The sequence below is a fragment of the Artibeus jamaicensis genome, unplaced genomic scaffold (assembly GCF_021234435.1).
Source record: "Artibeus jamaicensis isolate MK-2021 breed Jamaican fruit bat unplaced genomic scaffold, CSHL_Jam_final scaffold_537, whole genome shotgun sequence".
NCBI lineage: Eukaryota > Metazoa > Chordata > Mammalia > Chiroptera > Phyllostomidae > Artibeus > Artibeus jamaicensis.
This window is the reverse complement of record NW_026522047.1, coordinates 38,580,001-38,595,804: the sequence shown is the minus strand read 5'-3', so window position 1 is coordinate 38,595,804 and position 15,804 is coordinate 38,580,001. Positions and strand designations below refer to the sequence as shown.

Here is a 15,804-nt window from a genome sequence, read left to right as displayed (position 1 = left end):
ATAGGATGGGGCCGATAGTCACTATACACCTCTTCTACCCCTGTCCTATGATAATCTCCAACCCGTGAAGCTCCAATCTCCTTCCTCTTCTACAACCAGCTTGGAGGCTACCTATTAAAAGAAGGCGGCACCACACGGGGGAAGAGGACTGTATCCAAGAGTCAACATTTTAAAAAAGATTTTATTTATTTTTAGAGAGAAGGGAAGGAAGGGAGAAAGAGGGAGAGAAGTATCAATGTGTGGTTGTCTCTTGAGTGCCCCCAACTGGGGACCTGGCCTACAACCAATGCATGTGCCCTGACTGGGAATTGAACTGATAACCTTTTGGTTCACTGGTTGGTACTCAGTCCACTGAACCACAGCAGCCAGGGTTTGAGTCAACATTTTTAAGAGAACCAACCTGCAATGGATTGTGATTTGAATGAGAAATAAACCATTACTGTACTGTCCTTAGAATTCTGCACTTATTTATTAAAGCTAGTGTGACTTCCTCTAACTACTATAGAAATTATCTTGCAATGGGATGCCACTGGAGTGAAAACATGAATGTGTGGCAGGACCTCAGCAGGTGAGTAGCAGGATGTGAGGAACCTGAACATCTTTATTTTTCATCGGTACATTGTCTGAGGGGCCTCAACATCCCCACAGACCGACAGCTACTTCACCCTTCTTCCTTCCCTTTCCCAAAGGGGCCTGTCTGTTGTGTGCTCTGGTCCGCATGCCTTCGTCTGAGACTGAAGTTGCTTCCAAACCTGTGGAAAGGACAGCATCACAGGGAGCACCTTGAGCCCTTGGGCTTGGAGCTCAAGCCATTCTCTCTCCCATTTTGCAGCGACTTTAATGCTACACGTTGAAGATGGCAGTGACACAAGATGGAAGATCCCGGGGCCCGAGTCACCATTTGATTGTCTTGTGAATGAGAAATAGGCCTTCGTTGTGTTAAGATAGTGGGGTGTGGGGGTTGTCGCCACACCAGCAAAGTGTGGAAGTGAAGTTACTTTCACTAGCTGATATAAGGCTAGGCAATGCTTATATTTACAAAATATACCAAATAGGAGGAGTCATTTGAGAAAAAGAAGTCAAAGAAGTTTAGGAGAAATAGAAGTGTCTAGAACCTGATAAACCAGGGAAGAGAAGTTCAAGGAGTTGCCAATGGTATTTGTGATGGTTAATTCTCTGTGTCAACTTGGCTATGCCCTAGTACCCGGATATTTGGTCAAATGTTATTCTAGATGCTTTTAGATGGGAAGGTATTTTTTACATGAGATTCGCATTTAAATCAACAGACTTTGAGTGGAGCAGATTTCCCACCATCATGTGGTGGGCCTTGTCCAATCAGTCAAAGACTTAGTAGAAAAAGGCCGCCCTCCCCCCGAAGGAGGGAATTCCCCCAGCAGCCCGGCGGTGCAGTTAGCTGCAACACCAACTCTTTCCTGGGTATCCAGCCGGCTGGTTATTGCCCATGTGTCTCTGGAGAAACCTGACTGATATGGTGTTAAATCTACAAAGCAGCTGAAGGGATACAGACTTTGAAAAGGCTATTGTATTTGGCAAGTAGGAGGAGGAAGGGAGCAATTTCACTGAGCTCAGAGGGCTGAAGCTGCATTCTGAGAAGGAAAAGAGAAGTAACGTCCTAATGCTGGAGAGGAGCCTGGGTGGGGAAGGAAACCTTGGAGGCATAGGTGGGGGTGCTAAGCTCTAGGAGGAAGGGAGATGGGCTTTTTGTTTGTTTGCCTGAACTTGAACGCAGAAAGGAAAGTCTGGGTGCTCCCTGGGAGGTTTTATTCTGAGCAAATCACCACATGGCTCAGGAACGGAGGCGGGACTTTCTCCCTTCACGAACACCTGGAAGGTTCCACCATTAGTGATTCTGTTCCGCCCTCCCCCCCAAACGACCTCTACTCTTTAGCTGTTTCCTTTGACTTTCAACCAAAGCCTGGCTTATGTGCCTCAATCAGTGGCCCCCACTCCATCCCCACCCCAGCTCAAGTTAAAAACTGTATTAAGCCATTCCCCCAACCCCATCACACCCGCCCTACCCTGACTGCTGCCGTCTGGGCCTCTGCACCGTGGGCCCAGCTGAGCCACATCCTGACAGTCCCACAGTGTGGTCTCCCGGATGGAGTGGGTCCAGTCAACCCCGAGTCCATCCCTCTGGTCTTTGGTAGAAACGGCTGCTGAAAGCTTTCATCCAAAGGCTGATGTGGTGTCCAGGAAATCCAGTCTCCTCCCTTCTTGATTTGTGAGCTGTGGTCATGCTTTGTGCTCCTCTTTCTGCCTTCTTCCCTCTCTGAGCTATTCTGGTGCTTTGGCCTCTGGTGTCTACCAACTTGTCTCCAGCCCTCTCCGGCCAATCCACAGGTCCGGGTTTCCTCTCCCCAGAGTCCTTTGGAACTGGAGTTCATCCTCTGAACATCTTCAGGGCTGGGGACCAGCTGGGCTCATCCAGGGCTCAGACACAACCAGGCACTGATATCTTTCATAGCTTTGCTGATTCACCTGCGTTATCACAGCAACACCACAGGTACATAAATTCTCCAATCGCAAAGGGGCAACATCCTCTCTGTGTGCATGTAAGAAATGTTCAAACCTGCAGAGGATCGTTACACATTTATTTGAGCCAAACTGATGATCATGATCACTAAGTAAGCTCTCCAGTGCCCTGGAGAATGACAGTTGGCAGTTTCTTTTATACATTTGGGAGGGAGGGAGGAAGAGAGGGAGGGAGGAAGGTTACATGAAGGGAGGAGAAAGCAAGGCAGGAATCGGATGACAAGAGAGTTAACAAGTCACGTACTTTCTTGGGGGTGGCTATTCTTCTGAGGGGTCTGAAAAAGGCGGTTCAGACGTGTGTTAACCTGCATGCACAAAAACAAGGGCCAGGGCTTGCTCCGGGCAGAGGTGTACCTTTTCCTAGGGAAGCTATAGATTTGAGGCATGACTACCCAGCATGCCCTGCTCAGTTAGGAATTTATGATCCCATCAATGAGTGAGATCACTTTTGGTTAGATTTATCACAGTGCTCCTTCTCCATCCTCATCCCTGAGCCCTGGTCTCCCAACATGGTACCATGGTCCCTGGCCTCCCTCTCAAGGTTGTGTTGAGGTTCTGTTGAGAACTGAACCTCGTTTTGAGAGCCGACACTGCAAAGTGGAGATTAGAGGCAGCTGAGCATCGCCCTTTCTGGGGGGGGGGGGGGGGGGAGAAAGTTTCTCTGCCCCTTTGGCCTCTCCTACTTTATACTTCAAGGGGCAAATGGGGGTCGCTCAGAGGCGTGGGGGTGTGGCGCAGGGACTGCCAGCAGCAATCCAAAGGGACCAGGCAGGGCCTTCCGGACACTGAGGTCCCTTCTCTCACTGAACTGCCCTGCGCAGCCTTCGCACAGCGCAGCGCCATCACTCGTTTCATCCGTGGCTTTCCTCACGCAGACGGTGCCCTGTGACGTGCTCCACGCACTCGCGGAGCCCGGGCAGACTTGGCGCGGGGGAGGTGCTCAGAAAATTAAGTAATCGTTCCACCTACGAAGAATGACATGGGAAGATCTCAGAGGAGCGCCTATGACAGGAGGCGCGACTTGCTGGGCGTTCCCTCAGATCCCACTGTTTACACCAGGGGCCTCTCCAGGGACAGAATCGCCGAATGTGGGAGCCCTGGGGCCCAGTTCTCTCGTGAGGAAAACCAGAGTTTGTAGGCACGAAGCGACTGGCCAGTCACTCACTTAGCGTAGCAGAGCTAGAATGACCGGCCATCCCCGTCTGCCCAGGACCGAGGGGTTTCTAGGGATGCGGGACTTGCAACGCTCACACGGGGACAGTCCCGGCAAATCAGGACGGCGAGGGCTGGGGCTGGAACCCAAGGACCCTTCTTGCTCCCAGTCCCGCTACCCCTTTAGGGGGGTGAAACAATGTCCAGGTCGAACTTCTTTGCAGCCCCACCCCCATCGCCACCCCCCGCCCCCACAGGCAAACCCACAGGCGGCCCCCACAGGCAAACGACTGCTCTGGAACCGCCTTCCCCGTGCGCTCCCCCAGCACAGCCGGGCGGGGAGGGCGGCTGGTGAGGGCGGCCTCGGGGCACCGAGGTCCTGCGCCGAGGCGTGGGCGCGGGCGCGGGCGCAGGGACCCACGGCGGCACAAAGAGGCCTGGCCGCGGCAGTTTTGAAAATACCAAGAAGTTGATCTGGGCCAGGGCCCAAGAAGTGACGAAGAGGGAGGGAGCGAGGGCGGGAGCGCGGGGATCGGGCGGCCGCAGAGCTCGCCGGCCTCCAGCGGGGAGCGCGCGGGCGGCGGGATGGGCGGCGGGCCCGGCGCCCCCAGGCTGCGACCCCGCGAACCCTCCCCTACGCGCGCCGCCTCTGCGCCCCGGTGCTGCCGCAGAACTCCGACTCCCAGCCCGGCTTCCGCGGGCGGCGCATAGGGCGGCGATCGGGTGCCCCTCGTGGAACTGCCGGCTTTCGCCCCGGTCACCCCACCGTTGAACAGCCAGGAGCGAGGCCCTGCGGAGGCCCCGGCGCAAGGGACCATGAAAGGTAAGCCTCTGACGCTCGGGTTCCCAGACGAGACCCTGTGGGGACCACCACACCTAGGCGAGGCCGAGGAGAGGGGGACTCCCCGGGGCAGGGGCATGGCGGGGGGGTCTTCTCCCTGCCTGCCCGACCCCCTTGCGGAAGGTATTAAGAGCCCTGAAGTCAGGAAGAAGGGGACAGCAGAAGGAATGTGGAGAAAGTTCGGTCTTGTCCTGTTCATCGCTCCAGCCCTAAAAATCTGCTTTATATCCCAGAGGCGTTTCTGAGCCCTTTAACCAGCCAGCGCAGAAAGCTGTCACCAGCCCAGCCCTCCAGCTGTGTAAATCCCACCGGAGGACCCCCCTCAGGCTCCGGCAGCCCCCACCTAGCCTCCAGCCCAGCGCCAGGCCAAGGGTTTTCCTCCAGAAAGTCAACCCCTTCCTCAGGAGAGCCCCGCGGGGTCTGAGTCCCTCAGTCCAGGCTCTGCCCTTCCCAACCTCAGAACCCTGGCTGCCCTGCCCTGCCCTCTGACCTCCTGGGAACAAAGCACCTGGAAAAGACCAGTGGTCCAGACCTGAGCTGTAGATCCCCAGGGCAGTGGGTCAAAAGATGGTGGTCGTTGCAGCCAGTTCTTGGGATGGAAATAAGAATCAGACTTGGTCCCAGTGCTCCCACCTGGGCTGGGCTTTCATGAGGCCTGAGAAACGCGGGCTTGGTCTGCACTCTCCTTTTCGGGGTAAGAGAGAGGCAGGCTATGGGGGGAGGAGCCATCAGTGCTGTCCCCGTGCTTTTCATTAATCCTCCCTTAGCACCCACGCAGACGCTTGTGCTTCTGGCAGCGAGAACCTCACTGTCTCTTCGACTTAGTGTTGAATGTTGAAACTGAAAAGGATGTGCAAGGTCATCTGCAGGGCGTGCGGCTACACTCTCAGGTGATGCTGAAGGAGCGGCTGCTTGTGTCCTTTCCATATAAAGGTCTGAGGGTTTCTCTGATAGAAAACAGCCTCCATAGGTGAGGAAACTGAGGCCCAGACAGGTGGGACCAGCCTCATGGCTATGCAACCTGTGCATTCCCACAGGGCCCTGTGCTTGGGAGGCCTCGCACTAGGTTAATGTTCTCCTGTCACTGTCTTGGAATTCTTAATAATTTTTTTAACAAGGGACCCCCACGCTTTTATTTCACACTGGGCTCTGCAAATTATGTTGCTGGTCCTATGGGCAGGAGAAAGGACTTGCTTAAGATTCATAGCTGGTCAGGGGGAGTAGAGCCCAGGGCTCCTGACTTCCAGGCCAGAGCACTTCCTTCCCTGCGGCCCCTGGTCTCCTGACGGCCTCATCATGTCTTGGGCTGTCTAGCGTAAGGCAAGCTAGTTGTAATCAACCTCAGGGAGTTTGAGTGGCAGCAGGGAGGAGCCTCCCCCAGAAAGTTTTTGCTCTCAGCTACCACACCTACGGAGCCATACCATCTGCAGTGAGCCGGCTGGGGCAGGTCATTACCCAGCAGCCTCTGGGAAGGTCTCAGACCACATCTCACCACAGGCCTGGAGCCCATGCTGCTCTCAGCCTTAATGATGCTGCTTGAGACGCTGCGCAATCGCAGAGCGGTTTGGCTCCACCAGCCATCCAGACAAGCACTGCGAGGGAACACAATGCGGGAAAGATAGGCAGGTCCACAGTCGTCGAAGTGGAGGAGACACCCAGCTCCCAAGGAAGATGGGGTCGAGAACACGCGACCCACCTTTCTGAGACTCAGCGGGCAATCCCACTCCTCCGAGTGGAGGAGAAAAGAGTTGGTGTGACAATATTTAGAGGAGGTCCCTGGGGAGGGCCAACTGAAATGCGTCATCATGTCCTTAGGCTTCAGGGCCCCCCGGCTTGCCGACTGGGAGGCTGAGGAAGATGTTTTCGGCCCGCCCCTCTCACGTCCTTTTCCTGCTCTCAGCCCACAGCCTCGGCAGCATGTGGGGCCCAGTTCCCGCCCACTGGGGCCTTCAGGGCAGCTGTCGTGTATTTTTCCTCCAGTCTCCGGGAAACCGTCCCATGTTCTCCCATAACGAACCGGGACCTGGGCTGCGGGACTGCAGGGCTTCGGGGAACGAGGAGTGAGGCCCAGCGCTTCCCTGCAGGGTCTTCCAGGGTCCTCCCCAGGAGCCAGGAGTTGCCGCCACCTCTGCTCGAGATGGAAAAGGCAGGGCAGACAGCAAATATTTGGCCTTTGGGATCGGTGGAGTATGAAAAATCAGGATTTTTTTTACCCACATGGAAAAAGTAAAGTGCCCGGCGGAGCAGGGCGGCCCCTTCCAGAGCAGCCCTTCCTGGAGGGGAGGCTGGCTTCTCCAAAGGCCCACCACTCGGAGAACTACGTCTGTTGACGAAGGTTCACCATGCCCGCTCAAAGCAAAACATGGTGATGTTATGTTTGTGGGGGAGAGGGGTTTTGGCAGGGATGGTACTTACACAAGAAAACACGTTCTCTGAGGAGCACTGCCACCAGTGGCCAGGTGCCAGGGCTGAGTCTGCCAGCCAACCTGTTTCCACCCCGAGGCCCCTCCTGCCTGCACACCAGCCAGGCCTCCTGGGCAACCGCATCTTTTGATGTAAGCTGGCACCTGGCCCCAGGTGCAGCCCTGCTTACACCCGAGGGCCCCAGAGCTGCCTCCAGCCCCCTGGTGATGGGCCCACCTCCGAACTTCCCGATGGCTTGCCTGAGCCATTCAGGGCCACCTGTGGGATTGTTTCCACAGCTCTGATGAGAGGAGCCTGTCGTGGGAGCCCTCCCAACTCTGGGACCCCCACCCCCGACCCCAGAAGCAGCTCGGCCCTGCGTTCACAGTGTTGCCCTCTCTGGGTTTCTGCCTTCTGGGTGTCCCCGAGGCCATCCTGCTTTGATGCACTGCGGAAGCAGAAGTGACTTGGTGGAAAACTGTTTACAAGCAGGCCTGCTGCCTGGGCCACTCTATGCCTCTGGGAGACTTGTCCTCAGCTGCCATGGACCACAGGGCAGAGACATACCCCACCATTCTCCAAGCAGGGGAGGAATAGCCCCTCCCCCAGAATCAGAGAGCAGTGATGCTCACTGCCTGTGGGCAGAGGGCAGGCGGGGCAGGAGGGGGCTGTGGAACACAGCAGTTCCACAGCTCAGTGAGGGGGATCATATCCACTCATGAGTGGGCAGACTGGGTTCCCTTTGGAAGCCTGACCTCCTTTCCCAGGCCTCAGGGCACTAGAAGGAGCCTGAGACTAGAAGAAAAGGAGCGGATGTGGCAAAGGCGCAGCGACCTGTTAAATGGCCCGGGTCAGGGGAGGGGGAGGGGCTTAGATGCTGGGGATCAGCTCCAAACTCTCTCTTACACACGCACCTGTCACTTGCCATCCAGCTAGGATACTTTTAATAACGGCAGATTCACATCCCATAGCTAATTGCAGAGAGAGGAAAAAGAATTCCACTTCTCAGTAGATGTTCGTGGATAGCATGGTGGTTTTCATGAAGGACAGGCAGCTGTGCTGGGCGCTGGAATCAGCAAGTGCAGCAGCATGACACACGGCGTCCGTCATGTACACACTGCCCATGTCCATCGCGTTTAATTTAGCAAGTGCGTGTGTGTTGTGAGCACCAAAGCCCAAGGTCAGGCCTCGCCCTGTCCCAGACAGGGACTACACACACACACACCACACATCACCCCCAGAACAGAACTGTAATGCCCACAGGGTAGAACGAGAGCGTGAGTTCATGAACGTGGGGTCCCCGTCTGCCCCTTTGCTGACTCACTCCCGCACAGTGCCCGGCCCATGGGAGGTGCCCCCTACATTCGCTCGGTGGGGGCGCCTGGGTCCCCCACCCAGCTGGAGTCCTTAAAGGTAAGTATCACACCACGGTATCCCCACCTCTAATGGAGGTATTCGGTAAAGATGCATTCTTCTATTTAACAAGCATTTTTATTGAGTAACTGCTAAGTGCCAGGGCTCGTATATCCATGTGTGTCTAATGTCCAAGGAAGACGAGAAGAAGAGCTCAGACACTGCTCTTTCTCTCAAGGAGCTTACCCGTTGCTAGCACACTTCAGATGTGTGCCCAGATTACTCGAAAAAGACTAGAAGTGGTAAGTGTCACAGGAGAAGCCCCAGGAGGCTGTCCGGGTGGTACTGGTTCTTTCCCCGTCTCTCCTCTGCTCCTTCTCCTCTGGACGAGTCTGTGGTTTCAGCCGTGAGCTCCTCGTTCCTTCCTGGACACCCGTTCTTCGAACAGTCCTGCCTGGAGTCGTAGATGTGTCACGGGAATAGGTTGATGACACCTCTCTGAGCTCCAGACTCATCTTTCCACCCGAGTCCCGAAGGTCTCCAGGTGCAGACCTGCAGACGCCTCCTGCAAGGCCCAGAGGAGACGCCCGTATGTCCACCTGAAGCCAAACTGGAACGCTGGTCGTTCTGGGGTGTTGTTGCACGCTTTTCAGTCAGCAAACAGGTGTTGAGTACCTGCTTTGGGGGGGAGGCATGCAAATTTAAAGGCAAACAAGGATGGTTCCTGCCTGCAGGCAGAGACCCTTAAGAAAACCGGACAGTCCGGGAAGAAGATGCAGAAGAACAAGTGGGGGTGTCTCTGGTAGATCCGATAGGAATTACTGGAGGTAAAGAGAATGGTTCTAGTGGGGCGGTTCAGGAGGACTTTGGGGAGGGTTGAGGATGGGCAAGATTTGGATGGGGCCACTCAAGGGACAGTCAGAAGAGGCAGGTGATCGTGTTGGTGAAAGCTGGGCATCATGTCATTGGGCAGGTGTGTTTAGGGGTGGTGGGTGAGATTGGGGTGATATTTGTCTGGAGTTGAGAACTGGCTGAGAGACACAGGGAGTCATCGGACCGGGAGGCCTTGAGTGCCATGCTAAGGACTTCCAAATGTGTGTGTTGACACTGGGGAGAATTGGGACGGGTTTGTCAGGAGATAGCTTGGTCGCTGCTTCTCCCTGGAGACGCTGGGGAATCTCTCCTTTTGGAGAATGAGAGGAAGAAAATGAACTTGCGAGGGAGCCAAAAGGAGTGGCCAGAACTTGTGCAGAGCTTGTGACAGTACTGTCATGGAAATCAGGAGAGAAGTCAACAGCGTCAGCTGGCCCTCAGTGAGCAGAGCTGGCGCAGGCTCGCTGGGTCCAGAGGGAGCCGGGCCGAGAAGGAAATGGGCATTGCTGAAGCAAAAGTGCGGGGAGGCCTCGGACAAGTTTCAGAGAAAGGGAACCGCATCATTAAAGTAAGGAGCAGGGCCAGGCACAAGGGTCTTTCTAGGTGCTCACTGGAAGGCAGAAGGAAAGAGAAGAGAGGAGCATCGGGGACATGGTGACAAAGAAGGCAGGGGTGGGCGAGCTCTGCCGTGGAAGAAAGAGAGGCTCTCTCCAGGGGCCCCAGGGAAGGATACGGACATAGACTTTTTGCATTACTAGAGAGAGAGGAAAGGAGAGAGAAACAGATCAGTGTGAATGAGAAGCATCAATTGCTTGCCTCCAGTACGTGCCAGGACCAGGGATAGGTGCCCAGACGGGGGATAAACCTGAAGCCTAGTTATGTGCCCGGATCTGGAACTGAACCGACAACTTTTTGGTTATGGGAGGATGCTCCAACCAGCCACGGCACATTTAATCTTTTTATGATATATACTCATTATGAAAACTTTTGAAAAATTCAGAAAAGGAAAAAATAATAGCCCTCACTTGCACTCTCAGCCCTCAGAGATAATCGACAAGATCTGGGTGAGCTTTCTCTCAGAAATATTTCCTCGTATATCTGCACACAGATTTTTTTACATACATAAGATTACACTATCACATACGTGTTAAAATTCAATGATAGAACACAGATATCTTTCCTGGGCAATAAATACAGAGCTGCATTATTTTTTTCAATGGTTGTATCATATTCCACAGTACAACTTTACAATAATGTATTTAACCAGCCCCTTATTAATTGAGCTATTTGAGGCATTGAGCTATTTACGTTTTTCTCAGGTTTATCATAGCCTCTAGTGACAGTCTGCACAGATCCACCTCAGCCTAGGTGAATACGTGTCCCCTGAGGGGGAAAGATGATTAGAAGGGAGGCTGCTGCGTCCGAACGCAGGCTCACGTGAAGCGTGGAAATGAGCGCCACTCTGCGCTCCCGGTGCACGGGACGGCCCGTCTCCACACACCTGTGCCTACACTGGGTTTGTGGGGAAACGGCCGGGGGAGTTTGGGGAAAGTGAAGACCTTAAACCTAATGCTTTTGGTCTTTTCAGAAAGGGAGGAGGTGAGCCCATCTTTGGAGGACAGGAGGGGTATTGAGGGAGGACCCGGACGCCAGGACGTGCCTGGGGCCGGCCCGTACCACCCTCTGACATGCTTTCACCCAGCTGCGTCGTCCCAGCTCGGAGCCGAGAAAACAGTCTGAGGAAGGTGGGGCACCAGGGCAGGAGAGGAAGGTCGAGGCTCCAGGGGCGGGGGCGGAGGCGGACCCGGGGGTCTCGGTGGATAGCCCGGGCAGAGAGCAGAGTGTGAAGGCTCAGTGCGGCAGGGTTGGGGACACAGCAGGGGAGGCGGAAGAAAGAGCTGAGACCTGCTGGCAGACGGCAGTGTGCGGTCGGGCTGAGCTCCGGCCACCAAGGAGATGAGACCTGCAGAGTCCTCGTCATGGGGCCCCGAGGTCCGGAGGGCCAGTGGGCTTTAGACTTAATGTTGCCGCCGTGACGGTTGATGGGGGGGGACAGGATGAAGAAGTCGCCCAGTGCGGGTGAGGACTGCCCGGCACAGTGGTCCCTGAAGCAGGTGTGCTTCTGAATACCGTTCCGTGGGGCTTTATAGGTCACTTTTTAAAAAATTATTTTATTGTTGTTCAACTACAGTTGTCTGCATTTACCCCCCCACTACCCCCCACACACACACACTATAGGTCATTTTTTTCCGAGAGTGGCAGCAAGTTCCTTGGTCAAATAAGTTTGAGAAATATCAAATTACATGCAAATTGCAATAGGCTTATTTTTCTTGAAGGACTAAAAGTGTTTTAGTGTATTACTATGAGTTTCTAAGATGGTGAAAGTGTGAAGCATTTTCCGGACTAACTTGATCAAAGAACTCTTTTTCAAAGAATATGTTGTATTAGCATTCTGTAGGTCATATTTATTTGTTTGTTTGTTTGTTTGCTTATTGAGAAGGGGGAAGGGAAGGAGGAAGAAAGGGAGAGAAACACTGACGTGCCATTGCCTCTCACACCCCCAACTGGTGACCTGGCTGCACCCCAGGCATGTGCCCTGACTGGGAATCGAACTGGAGACCTTTCGGTTTGCAGGCACTCAGTCCACTGAGCCACCTCGGCCAGGTGTGTAGGACATATTTTAGAAAATGGATTTGTTGAAAGTTGGAAATTGGTCCTGAAAGTGACAGACATGGGGGAAGGGGGCAAATGTCAGCAGCAGTTCCAGCAGGGCAGAAGAATAGTCCTGCAAATATGACGGTTACTACCACTTACTGTGCCAGGGCATTTACTGTGTGCCAGGAACTTTTCATATGTCCCCTCACTGTACCAGCAGGTCTGTAAAGTGCATGGTGTTCCTACTATTTCTGCACATGGAACTCGGAGACAGGAAGGAAACTTCCCATGCAAAAGACAGCAGGGACCTCAAGTAGGGTTCGAAGGCCAAGAGGTGACGATAGACATCAAGACCCCTCTACCCTTCCGTCCCCCCGGGTTTGTGGGGTTCAGGGGGGAGTTACTCTCTGCACAGCGGCGACCAGTGTGTGTGTGATGGGAAAGGGTTGGAGTCTGTTGTATTGAGTGAATACCCTGGGTTCTCTTCTCAACTAGAGGCCATATCACCCCTTGAAGGGGTATTTGGAAATGGGGTGGCCATTCGGAGTTATCACAAGATCCAGGGACAACTCAGAGTTAGTGGGCCAGGCTGCCAAGTTTGGGGAGGGTGGGGAAATCCTGTCCGATGAGGCCTTGTGCCGCCCGAACACCAGGAGGGCCCCAGTGAGAAACACTCAGGGCCAGGAAGGGGACGAAAGTCATTCACGATAAAGAGGGCTTGGGATAAAGGGGGAATTCGCCCACAAACTCTGGGGTTACCAGGAACAGAGTGGAAGGCACTGGGCAGTGAGAGGCTGTGGCCGGCCGGGATTCGGACAGAGGTGGCTGGGGAGAGGAAATGCCTGTCCCAGTGCATCAGACGTGGATTTCAGGAACGAAGGAGTGGAAAGGAGGGGAGGGTTCCAGGAAAGCCGATCGTGACCATTTGCTGAGCAGGAGAATCAGAAAGGGAAGGACCAGATTCACTGGAGCCCAGAGGGGTCGCCGGGTTCCCGCCGGAATATGGACACGTCCACAGAGGAAGCCTCTGGGGAGGGGGGAATGGCAGGGGGTCCTAATGAAAACAGCTTTGCAGCCTTAATTACAGTGTTCTCCAAGCTCTGACTATGGCTATTCTGCAATTTTAAATATAGCATTGGCTCCTGAGAAGACTCTCAAATCTTTATTTTTACTGACCCAATTGGCTGTTTTGAAAAACCCACTCTGTGAACTCCGTAGTAGGAGATAATCATCAAAATATGTTCCTTGAAGTTCCCAAAGAAAGGCCTTTTATTCAGTTCCTCGAACCTTTCCCCCTTGCTGACTCCGATGGAAGATTGCAGGAAGGCTAAGGAGCGAATTAACCCCACACTTTTGGTCAGCCAAAAGCAAGCTGGAGCCGGCGACCGCAGTGGAGTTAGTAGCAGGGTAACAGGTCCGGGCTCCCGTCCGCCTCCAGAAGGAACCCAGCTCAACCCTGCCGCGTCAGCAGACGCACCTTCAATCAGACCTCCACGTGGCTCTGTGGGAGCTGAGGCTTAAAAAAAAGAAAGGAGTTCCCCTTGTGGCCGTCCTGGTGTTTGGGTTGGATAGTATGACCTTAGGCAGGAGACGAACAGAGGCTCTTTCAAATCTCCAGTGGTTGCCTTGCCACTGCTTTATGAGTCTGAGCTTACAACACTGGCTTTGAAGGCGATTTGATTTTTTTTTTTTAAATTAAGATACTGCCTGTAATTGGGGTAGAGATTGCTGGATGAAGAGTGGGACCTGGCTGTGTCCTTGGTGGGTAATTTGTGGGCCTGGCTTCTCTAGAATGGGGGTGGGGGGGCAGGATGCTCCTTTATGACACTGCCATCTCTCGGGGCCTCTGGAACAGCTGGCGTATAGGTAGGTATTTGCTGCTCGGAGCAGCATGCTGTCCCCAGCTTGTCCTCACCTTTTCCCAAGACAGGGACTCTCCCAACGTCCAGGCATAACCACGTCCTCCCCAGCCTCCTCCCCCAAGCTCACCCCTACCTGTCACAATAGCCTGTATCTGGGATTTAGCAAAATGAAAAAAAAAAGAAAAGAGAGAGACAGAGGGCAACCGAGGCTGTTGGAAACTCAGCCTCTCTTCAGACGCCCGTGGCCTACCACGTGGCGACTCTCTAATTACCCCAGACCCCTGGCCGCCCGTGGCGTTGGAGAATCGGGTGCGCCTTCATTGTCCGCATGTCATAAGCCCTCAGTTCCCCATGGCTAATTTGTGTGTGACTCAGGGGAGGACCTGGGCCTTATTTCGGAGGGTCATAAAAATGCCAGGGGTAGTCTAAGGTAATTAACTGGGACACTAATAGAAGTTCCCCCTGCCAAAAACAAAACAAAACACCACAGGAGAAGCCTTTTAGGTTTGGGGGAGGAATATTATATCCCTCGTTCTAGTTCTGAGAAAGGGAGAGGCAGATCCCGAATTTGGCTGCACCCTCCCCCCAGGCCATCCCTTTTCAGTTCCAGCATCAGGCTTCTGTGTGCTCATTTGAAATCTCTGCTGCGTTAAGCCTTTGCCTCCTCAACGCCTCAGCGCTCCCCAACACACCCTAGCCATGGAGAACTCTAAGAATAAGCCCTATTTAAACTGCATTTTGAGCCATTAATCTTTATTTTTGAACAAAGGTGCACCCTTCATTGAAACAGCAGAAGTTAACCACCAACCAAGGAGGCAAAGGGTCAGCAAAACCCATCTATTTTAAATGCACACCATGTGGTCAGCCCTGCGAGGAGGGAAGATTTCCCGACCTCAAGTAGATGACGAACTGCTGGGAAGCCAGACACGTAAACAGATGGGGGGCCTGGTAGGAAGGACTCTGCCAGCTCCGTGGCGTCCGAGTTCGGTGTAAGCAACTCTGTGTGTGTGTTCTCGCCTCGCTTCTGATTCCTGGACATTCATTTGCAAACCAGTCACTCGCAGGAGGTCACTTTGCCTCTCTGAACCCTTGTAACATGACAGGTGGGTTCTGTGACTTACAAGTTCCCTTCCTCCTCCCGTTGACATAAGAAACATCCAACCTGTAGAGATTTTTATGAGTCTATTTGAGCCAAACTGAGAACAATTCGTGGAAAACAAAATCTCAGTGGATTGAGAAAATGCTCCAGGGGATGTCAGTTTTGCAGCTTATTTTATACATCAGAGTCAAAGGAGGAGACGTCAGGAGGGTTGCATGAAACCCATCGGGGACAGGTGAGGGAGGTGCGAGGAAGCAAAGTGGGGAAACCTTGGCGATTGGCTAAAGAGAGACACATCCTCCTTTTACACTGGAGGGTACAGGATAGTTTACATTTACACAGTTAGAGGGTATTTGCGGAACAAGATAACAATGAAGGGTTCTGTGGTCTCTGCTCCGGTGCTGGCTGTGCTCCGAGAGATGTGGTAAAGGAGGGTTACTTTGACTTTCCAAGTGGATGTGATCTTAGACCATAGATGGGCTCGCTTACAGTAAAGACTGACCTCTGTCAAGGAAGCTACAGGCCTAGGACATGACTACGTGCCGTGACCTGCTTTTAGTTAGGAATTTTCATGTTCAGACCATCCCCTGTGGTCGCTTCAGGTCTCTGAGTTTGTAAGTCCGCCAAGCAGACCTCCCCTGAGCTTGTCGCATTTAGTGTATGGCCCCCTTTTCGTCCACACTCCCTATCTCTGAAAACACTTCAGAAAGCCGGGACAGCCAGCACAAAGTCAGATCACCCCAGAAGTCATGGAAGGGGCAGGCACGGAGGTGCAGAGAGGGAGGGACATTCTTTTCCTGTCTCTCTGTCAAGCCTGCTTGGCCCAGGGCAAGGGGGGGGGTACAGGTTCCTGTCTCCCCTAATCAATCATCTCCTAATCAGTCGTAGACTGTGTCCTCAAGCCAAGCTCTTCCCAGTTCTCCGTGTTTGTTCTCCCTCCACCCTCTTGCCGGAACAATCTTGGGGTGATGTGAACATAATGAGCCCGTGCTCGCGAAGGGCTTGGCTTATAA

The 15,804-nt window shown here is 53.7% G+C and overlaps 1 protein-coding gene across 2 annotated transcripts in view; it reads left to right on the top strand.

Moving 5' to 3' along the window:
* The first annotated feature begins 4,049 nt into the window (after positions 1-4,049).
* Positions 4,050-15,804, top strand: part of SCARA3 (scavenger receptor class A member 3) — a 34,642-nt gene continuing 22,887 nt past the window's right edge. For both annotated transcript variants that reach the window (XM_037135602.2, XM_037135601.2), the window contains exon 1: positions 4,050-4,528. In XM_037135602.2, coding sequence (XP_036991497.2) covers positions 4,522-4,528 — 7 coding nt within the window. In that variant the 5' untranslated portion in view covers positions 4,050-4,521. The remainder of the gene's footprint in view (positions 4,529-15,804) is intronic.